Source organism: Nomascus leucogenys, chromosome 4 (assembly GCF_006542625.1).
Source record: "Nomascus leucogenys isolate Asia chromosome 4, Asia_NLE_v1, whole genome shotgun sequence".
In the NCBI taxonomy this organism is placed as follows: Eukaryota; Metazoa; Chordata; class Mammalia; order Primates; family Hylobatidae; genus Nomascus; species Nomascus leucogenys.
In genome coordinates, this window is record NC_044384.1 from 7,452,457 (window position 1) to 7,462,028 (window position 9,572).

Sequence of the window (9,572 nt, forward strand, 5' to 3'; positions counted from 1 at the left end):
TGGGCAAACGTTGTGCCGACGATAATAACCGATGATAACCTCACCGCAGCATCTATCATCTTGGCAGAGTTGTTTGTTAGATCAGTGAAGATCCGGAAAATCAGGCGGCGTGCTGCTTGGTTTTAACAGGAGTAAAGGTACTGAAGGATACCAGGAAGACTGGTCATTATTGTTCTTCTTGTGGTTGCTATTATTATATTATTATTGTTATTATTGCAGAGGTCAGCGCTGCTTATAGGGTGAAAGAAGACCATCAGCAAACCTCAGCCTTGCCGCCAGGACTCCCCCGTCTTCTGTCGGAGTCCGCCGGTCCGCAGCCTGCGGCAGGGAGGCCCGGACACCCGCAGGTGGCGCCCCACGTCCGTGTTTGCGCCCTCAGCCGCGCTCCAGGCGCAGCTGGGAAACCCAGCGCGTCTCCCCGGGTCGTTTGAGCGAGCGCGGACACCGCAATTTAATAAATAAGCGCGAGCGCCAGCCGCTCCACCAGTCCGAGGTCCAGAGGAGCAGACACACAGACCCGGGCCGGAGGCCCCTCTTCTAGCCCTGCGGGAACCGGACAGTTCCCCAACTGGGGACTCTGGAACCACAGCTCCTAAATCATCAAATTCTCAAGCTTTTTTTCCTCTCTTCGTCCCAGCCATCCCAGTCTTCTTCTTCTTTTTAACTTATTGTTTTTTTCGCCCCTTTCATTATGAAAGTGGTCACGCCATTCAAGATTAAGACTTGGAGGGAATTGGGGAAAGAAAAGAAAGAATCTAAAAGAAGAGAAGCGACCGGTGCTTTTAAGGGTGTCTAATTTTCAAAAAGAGACTTCTGGGAGTATTTTGCTCTGGGCGTTTGGGTGAGCAGGACCCGGGCGTTGGAGGGTGCGGCGGGCTTGGGAGCAGGGAAGGTTCGGAGTCCTAGGGCGGCGGCAGCGCTCGGCTATGCCTTCTGGAGACTGGCGGGGCTGCGGGGCCGAGGGGACCCGCGAGGGAGCCGCGCTGCGGGCGCGCTGAGCGCGGGAGCGCGAGGGGCCCCAGGCAGCGGTGCGGGCGCGAAGCCCAGGGGTTGGAGGCACCTGGGCGCACAGCGCCGGGCGCTGTGCCGGGCGAGACGCGGGGCTCCCGGTCCCGGGCGCGGCGCCTAAGCGGGCGCGCGGGGCGTGGTGCACCCCTGAAGCGGCGCGGGCTGGCGCGGGAAAGCCGCAGGGCGGGGCGGCGCGGTTATTGGCCACGCGCTGGGAGCAGGGTCGCGCTCCGTGTCTCCTCCCGGCAGCTCCCGCTCGCCTCATTTTCTCTAAGCAGAGCAACTTCGCGGACAGCGGAGCTCGCCCAGCATGGATGTTCCAGGTAACCACTCCCGACCTGCCCTCCCCTCCGCATGCAAGCGCCTTCTGCGTGGATTTTAACCAAGACTCTCCCTGGTCCAGATCGAGAGGTGGGGGAGGTGGAGAGAGAGAAGGGAAATCGTGTAGGATCGGGGCTGCAGACAGCGGATATTTATCAAGAGCCAACTTCTCCGTTCTTAGAAAGAATATTGGAAGAGTTAATGGGAGGCTGTGGGCGGCGAGGGGGCGGCTTCTCTGCGTGTCTCTGGGCTGGTATTGAAATGGCCTGTCTGCTTTCCTGGGAGGAGCGGGGACCGGGCAAAAGTGCAGACGGGCGCGTAAGTTCGCAGAAACCTGCAGGGGCTGCCTCCTAGCTGGGAAAGAGAGAATCCCCGTGGTCTGGAAACCAGAGCTGGAGAATAAGCCAAGCCTGGGATTCCGTCGTTGGAATCGGTCCTTCGCCCGAGAGAGGAATCCCAGGGGTTTCACCAAGGGGGCTCGCTAGTGGCTGCAGGGACCTTGGAAGTGGGCGTTTGGTTTCACTGCCCGTGTGTGTGTGTGTCTGTGTGTGTGTGTGTGTGGTGTCATTTCCCCCCTATTAATCTTATTCGCCCTAAGGAGATTACTGGGGTTTGTTCTTTGGGTGGAAAATAGATAAAATCTGTACCAAAGGGACTTAAATGGACTTTAAAAACATCTCGAGGATTGAAAAATAGAGGATAGCAGGGAAACAAGGGAAAGGAAAAGGGTTCCTTGGTGCAGCTCCAAGGAAATGCCGTGAGATGAAGGCGAGAAGGCAAGCATTCGTAGGTTTTTGTTTGCCTGCGTCTTAGCCCCCTCCGCGCTGGTGAATGGGCGGGGTGGCGGTGACGCCTTCTGAGGGTCTCGGGGCCCGTCTTAGCGACGAGGACCTGCAGAAGCGCAGCCCCCTCCCTCGTCGCAGCCCCGTGCACCGCTCGGGAGCCTTCAGGGATGCGCTGCCCGCTGCGCCCAGGCGTTTCTCCGGACCTGTTGTGCCAGATCGGAGAGCGGGTTGGCTGTGCACGGGACCAAGGGGGTGGCCTTCGGGGAGAGCCCCTGAGAGGCCTTCGGGGAGAGCCCCCGAGCCGCAGGCACCTGCTCCCAGTCCCCCTTCTTCCTGGTGGCTCCACCTCCCGGTGTAAGGCTTTGGGTTCTGTGCCCTGACAGGTTCACGGGCGCCTTTCTTCTGAGAACGACCCTGGCCTTGAACGTCAGAGCGGGGAACGAAGGCCCGCGGAGGCTGCTGCGGGCCCCGCGCGTTCCTTCGCGCCCTTCCGCGCCGCTCGCATCCCCGCCGGCCTCCGCCCCCGCGCGCCACCTCCTACCAGCCCCGATGCAGGCGCCCGGCCGGGGGCCACTGGGGCTGCGGCTGATGATGCCCGGGCGCCGGGGGGCGCTGCGCGAGCCGGGCGGCTGCGGATCCTGCCTGGGGGTGGCGCTGGCCCTGCTGCTGCTGCTACTGCCCGCCTGCTGCCCCGTGCGGGCGCAGAACGACACGGAGCCCATCGTGCTGGAGGGCAAGTGCCTGGTGGTGTGCGACTCCAGCCCGTCGGCGGACGGCGCCGTCACCTCCTCCCTGGGCATCTCCGTGCGCTCCGGCAGCGCCAAGGTGGCCTTCTCCGCCACGCGGAGCACCAACCACGAGCCGTCCGAGATGAGCAACCGCACCATGACCATCTATTTCGACCAGGTCAGCCGCCGGCCTGCCCACCCCGCCCCCAGCCCGGGGAGAGGGGCGGGGACCTGCGCGCGCGGGCTGGGGTTCAGGCTTCTTGGACGCGGAGTTCCCAGGCTCTGTCCTCCCCCTCTGCCCTGCTACTCTCTTTCCTCCCGTTTCATAGAACGCACTCCTACTCTCCCTTTTCCACATTTTGGCTTTTTAAAAACTTTTAAATGATCAGCTAACTTGGCACTTGGATGACTGAGAGTCCTTTAAGGCTGTCTAAGCTTTCTAAGAGTTCCGTAAACCTAAAGATTTTAAATATGTTTCCCAAAAGGAAGCATTGCACGTTTTACTTTTCACGGCGGTGTGGTTGATGGTCTTCAGTCACCCAGGTGGCCACCTGAAGGATTGAGTGCATTTAAAACTCTCCACGCTCAAGAAAGGAGTCTTCCCAAGTCTCTGCCAGCATTTGGAAAATACATTCCTACTGCTTATTTTGAGGAATGGATTGGGGAAGGGATGTTTATCTTAAAAAAAAAAAAAGTGAGGAAGAGCAGGGATGGGTATAAAAATACAAAACAAAATATTGTGATTATATAAATAAAATATATAGTAAATGAAATATATACCATAAGCAAATGCAATATATACAATGTATACATGAACAGTGTGTTGGTACAAATTTTTTAAAAGAGCAGTGACTTACGTCCCCTTAAGCCACTTAACATATGCCATTTGGTTCAATGCAGAAGGTTCAGAGATATGATCAGGCCTTTCTAAACCCTTCTTTGGGTTATTGGTGCTCAGGGTTAAAGGCTATGACCTTCTTTTTGTGTCCCGCTCGCCTGGTTTCTGTTGTTTTTCAGAAAAAAATTTAAAACATTATAGAGGTTTCCAAGCTTTAGCTAATTAGGTAATTACTTAATCATTTTACCAAAGCGTTTCCCTCAGAATGGGGCGCCTGGCAGTCACTGATAACCTACCAGGGCTTACTGTACGTGTTTAATTGACTTTCCTTTGGTCTGTTAGGCAACTCTTAAACTTAATAACCATAAACCTACAGACACACACTCTTGACTCTATTTAAGCAAGCGTATTTATTTCTTAATTATTGTTAAGCATCAAGTATTTGAGGTTTTTTTTTTTTTGGCGGGGGGAGGCATGTGTCTCTTTCTTTAATTCATTTTTATTTACAAAACATAAAGTTATTTATTTTGATTATGTCCAAATGAGACAACAATGGAATAGGCATTTGGGAACTAATATTCTATTCGTAAGGTTTCCTTTACGTGCAGTTATTGTTATATTATTATTATTCACTTACCAGTGTCTTGCAAAGTTTTCATAGCATTTTTATGTCCACCTTTGCATTTGTGTAACAAGAAAGCTCTGTGATGTAGGGCAGGATAAGTAGTAGCAGGATTCTAATTTTATACATGAGCAAAGTATGGCAGAGTGCGTTTAATGTTTCTCTGGCTCCCCAGTTAATGAGGAGCTGAGGTCTGCTTTTCAGGGTCTGGTTGGGTGTTCTTTCATCTACAGCAGGGCTAAATTCTACCTGAATTTATCAGCTTCCAGAATGTAAAATTGAGGTGAAGGAGTTGAGGTGAAAGGCAGAAGCAGCTCCGGAGGCTTAAATGGAGAATGCTTTATTCTTTTCTAAAGCTTTGTAAGGAAGACAGCGAGCATAGCCTTGTGAGACTGAGAATAGGCATCCCGGGGTGCTTGTCTTAACAATGGAGCCCAGAGTGTCTGTCTCAGTCCTGCCCTTGAGTGGAGCTGAAGTGGTGCTCACAGCTGGGTTGAAGAAGCTGAAACAGGCATATTTCACAAGTCATTCTGGAGATCGTCATTGGCAGCATTTCACATTGCGTTGGGAATTGCATGTTATTCATCTCTAATGAGCGTGTAAGAAATAACAGCAAAGGTATTTTATTTCGGTTGAAGTTTGTATTCCCATTAGGCAACAAGATCTTAAACCCAGGATTTTGATGTTGTTGCTGGCTGTTTATTTTAGAAGGCAGGCCATCCTATTATTATAAAGCAGTTGTGCATTTATGGATGAGGAGGATGGAGACAGCATCCAGACAAAATGGCCAGAGTCTGTGTTGAACATCTGAAAGAAACTGGGTCGTCACGGGGGTCCTGCCACTCTTGAAATTCTGCTTATGAAACACTCACCCCTGCCCTTTTATCTGAGGAAAGCCATCTGCAGGGTCATGCGCTCATTCCAGGTGGCTAATTTTGTCATTGTTTTGCATGTTGTAGAGTTCTCATTAGCTTAAGCTAAGGATGTCCAAGCTGCCTCTGTATTTATTCAAGCTCATTTACAGGGCACCATGGCTCAGGCAAGGGATCAGCACATTGCTCAGGGAAAATTAAGGAAAAGCAGGAGTAGCAAATGTTTTTCTACAAAGGTATTTCATTCAATACCCATCATCGACCACCTACTGTGTGCGTCCAGAGTGTGCCAGGCACTGGGAAACACTGGAGATCCAAACCTCACAGAGCCCATTGTCTCTGGGAGCACATGAAGTTAGTTCCCAAGCTTGAACTTACAGAAGCGATCTCCTTTAATTGGCCTCTTGCTCCATAGCTGCTTCTCTACCCACTCAGAATGGAACTTTTTTTTTTTTTTTTTGGTCAAACAAGGCATCATGTTGATATCCCCATAATCCCACAGACCTCCCTGGACTCCATTTAGGATTTGTTTAACAAGCTTACCATCTTCGGTTCCTTTCTCTCTGCCCTGCCCCCCTAACTTACAAAATTCACAGCCAGTTTTTGAATGCATAATTAAAAAATGCTTTAGAAATCTTGATTAGTTACAATTTATTGAAATACCTTTGAGATTACTTCCTGCTATAGGATCTTTTAACTTCAGCACTGCCTCCTTCCTGGGGAAGCCAGAATGCTGAGGATGCTGAATTTGTGTTCCCAGCCGCTGATGAAGGAGGCAGTGTTGCTGGTTATACAAGGATGATGAAAACGTACACCCAGGAGGGGCTTGCTATTGTGTGCTGTGTTCCCTCTTCTTTTTCAGGTATTAGTAAATATTGGCAACCACTTTGATCTTGCTTCCAGTATATTTGTAGCACCGAGAAAAGGGATTTATAGCTTCAGCTTCCACGTGGTCAAAGTGTATAACAGACAAACCATCCAGGTGGGTAGATTTGAAACTGGATCCTTTCAGGTTTGGGTTAATAGTTCCCCATTGCTAAAGGCCCCTTCACCTGGTCTCTGAGGCTGACGGAAACAGGGTATTGGGCTGTCCAGGGGTGATGTGGCTCTGAACTAGCTGGAAGTGCTCACTGTCAGGCCCCGCCGATGTGTACTCTAAGGGAAGGATGGGGGTGGGAGTGGGGATATTGGCAGAGGAGAGAACAGTGTGTGGGAGTTGGGTCCTTTATGGTCTGCTGAGCTCTACTCTCTGCATTTTAGGTCAGTTTAATGCAGAATGGCTACCCAGTGATCTCGGCCTTTGCAGGAGACCAGGATGTCACCAGAGAAGCTGCTAGCAATGGCGTGCTGCTGCTCATGGAAAGGGAAGACAAAGTGCATCTCAAACTTGAGAGAGGCAACCTCATGGGGGGCTGGAAATACTCCACATTCTCGGGTTTCTTGGTGTTTCCTCTATAAACACAGAGCCCCCTAGATGGTGGGGGAATGGAATCTGGACCCGGGAATCCGCCCTTTAAAACACCCTTAACTTGCTGGAATTGGACACCTTGTTTCCAACCTCCATCAGACTGTTGCAGTAGAAGAATGATTTCCTTTGAAACCTCCAGTACTTTTGTTTTTGTTTTTTGGAATACTGACAATTCCTCGGGAACCTGGCCTCTAATTAGTTTTAGATGACAAGGTCTTAAGGAGAAATGAAATTATCGATTTGAGCAATTTGTACCTGTGATTGTAAAGTCAATATCGGATTTTATTGTTGGGACCATGGACCTCTTTTGTTTGTATGTTGTGTTGTTGTCCCAATGGAAGGAGAGCTCCTGACTCCAGAATGGGCTGCAGGTTGCAGTCAGGGCTTGAAGCAGGAGCCCAGCAAAGAACCACCTGCTGGACAGTCCTTGACATGTGTTCTGTGTGTGTCTGTATAGCCTTAAGAAAAAGAATGGCTTCACTTTCATTCTGTATTCTTCCCCCCACCATGTGGATGGGAGGACTTGGGAGGGGGATGGGGACATTGTGAACCTGTCAAGAAGTGCTTTATCCAGAGAAGCAAATTTTGCACGATTGAACTGCAACTTTTGTTTTGTATTGTTTGTGTTTTTTCTTGAAAAGCTTTACTTTTCTTTCCACACTCAGCTCTCCCTCCTCAACCCCACTTTTATTTTTCTTGCTGGGGTTGGGGAGAGAAAATATATGTTGAATTCCTGGATAAGACCAAACAAAACAAAACATTAAAATACATGTATGTTTTGTTTTAGACGAGACCAAACTAAACAAAAAGTATCTGTTTATCAAAATAAAAATAACACAATGGACAATTCTGCTTATTCTCTCAAAGAGATTCTAAGATGCACCTTTAGAACTATTAATAGCAACTTGCATTTTTTTTTTAAATTTATACTTCAGAATCCTTTAAGAATCTGGTGTTCCTGAGTGGTCCTGAATCGTATAAGTTGGGAATGGAAGCTGTAATGACCAAGTCCCCTAAACATACTGTTTCTTTGCCACGTGTGCTGTGACTTCTCAGCGGGTGATTTAATTTATTTGGATCCACCTCTGAGTGAGCGCACAGTGATCAGGTGCTTCAAAGCCAACAGACCAGCTCCTCTTCCTCCGGATCCTCTTTTGATCTGCCCAGGAAAGGGATGCATTGACACTCTCCTGCATGCACCTGGCGAGAAGCCACCTGGAAGTCACTGTGGTTAAAGATATTGGTGGAGGCACCCCAGGAGCACTGTTACAAATCCTTCTTGTTTTGGCATCTCGTACAACAACATTATTAAGACACAGCTGAGAGTTGATGGGTGTGTAATTCATATGCCAAGGAAATGTCACTAATCCCAAAGCAATCAAAGAGGAGACCTCAAACCAGATGTTAATTTGTTCGTTGTGTAACAATGTAACCAAAATATTGATGATGAAAGTCATAATTTAAGATTCAGAATAAATGGGTTTGATGTCTGGCTTGCTCTTATCCTCCACTTCGTCTCCCAACTCACAAAATGTGTGGAAGTAAAGGCCGACTGTCAAGGACCTGGGGAAGATAAATCTATACAGTGCCTCTGTAAAAAATGTACTCTCAAACACACACGTACCGGTATGTGCAGACCTGGCTGTGGGTCTGGATGGATATTGTACACTTAGATATTTTTCAGTTTATACATATGTGTTTTTTGAAAAGGAAGATTTTTGGGGAGATATGTGAAAAAGACAGCTTAGGAAGGTTTTAGGGATAGGCAGTCTGCTTTTATCACATGTCATCTTTGATGTGGTGCAAGTTCCAATCCAGTATTTTCATCAGTGAACACTGATATAAAAGAAACTAGCATTTTAAGAGCATAAGTTGTTTCCAAAAATGTGTGTGTGAGGATGGAGAGGAATTAGATTCCATTTTTGAAGAAGAAATTCTGTGGGGATTATATAAATGACAAAATGTATAGTTTGACTAAGGGTCTAAGTTTTACTGTCCTCAGATGAAGAGCATAATGGGATGCAGAATTTTATTTGAATTAAAATGCTGGTGCATTTTGTGAGGGAAAAAAATCAATAAAAGAGCATTGGGGTACCTTGGCTCTGTGATTAGGAGACATACTTCTAAATAAGAACATTATTTATTAAGGCTGATAACGTAACGAGAAGGATGCTGGAATATGGTTTATTGCTCTTGGTTATTTTAGTCCTTTTTCCCTCATTTCCTTAAACTTATGTTCAATTTCAAACAAACAGGAAGCCTCATCAGAGGACAATATAATATGCCACAGATTGAAGCATATACGAGTACTTGTTACTTTTGTCACTTCATCATATATAACACATGTATGTTTGTATTTACACCTTTATTACATACAGGTTGTTATGGGGCTATCCTGTCTAATAAATAAGCTATTAAGTAGACCTATTTAAACAAGAGTATATTTCAGGGGTTTATTTTGTGTTAGAAAAAACATGATATCCTGATTATTCTACTTTAGTTCTTCTTCTTCTTCGTTTCTTCTTCTTCTTCTTCTCTTCTTCTTCTTCTTCTTCTCTTCTTCTTCTTCTTCTTCTTCTTCTTCTTTTCTTCTTCTTCCTCTTCTTCTTCCTTTCTTCTTCTTCTTCTTCCTCTTCTTCTTCCTCTTCCTCTTCCTCTTCTTCTTCTTTTTTTTTTCGCTTGTGATGGATTCCAAAATCTGCCTCAGGAAGGAGCCATGCTACTAGTGTCTCTAAAGTGGTTTCTCATCCCCTGCAGCATCTGCCAAGGTTCTCTTTGGCTGAGGATCTATGAGGCATCTGAAGCTCCTGTATTTTGTCTACAAAAATATATAGGTCAGATCAAAATGTAAAATATGTACTTTTTTAATTGGAAAAAAAGGAGAGGCCTCTGTAACATCTGAAAGGCCATCTGAGCCCTGTCTCGAGCTT

General features: G+C 47.7%; 1 protein-coding gene across 4 annotated transcripts; it reads left to right on the forward strand.

Moving 5' to 3' along the window:
- Positions 1 to 475: 475 nt before the first annotated feature.
- Positions 476 to 8,136, forward strand: CBLN2 (cerebellin 2 precursor). Of its 4 annotated transcripts, none has more exons than XR_004029614.1 (5): positions 476 to 841; positions 1,287 to 1,647; positions 2,498 to 3,020; positions 6,037 to 6,156; positions 6,435 to 8,134. XR_004029614.1 is itself a non-coding variant. In XM_030810280.1 (5 exons), the coding sequence occupies exons 3-5, from the start codon at positions 2,664 to 2,666 to the stop codon at positions 6,630 to 6,632; spliced, it is 675 nt and encodes a 224-aa protein (XP_030666140.1). In that variant the 5' UTR covers positions 476 to 841; positions 1,287 to 1,331; positions 2,498 to 2,663; the 3' UTR covers positions 6,633 to 8,136. The 4 variants fall into 4 exon arrangements, 1 of the variants encoding a protein (XP_030666140.1); XM_030810280.1 differs by having other exon boundaries at positions 1,287 to 1,331; positions 6,435 to 8,136; XR_004029613.1 differs by having other exon boundaries at positions 777 to 841; positions 1,284 to 1,647.
- Positions 8,137 to 9,572: the final 1,436 nt, after the last annotated feature.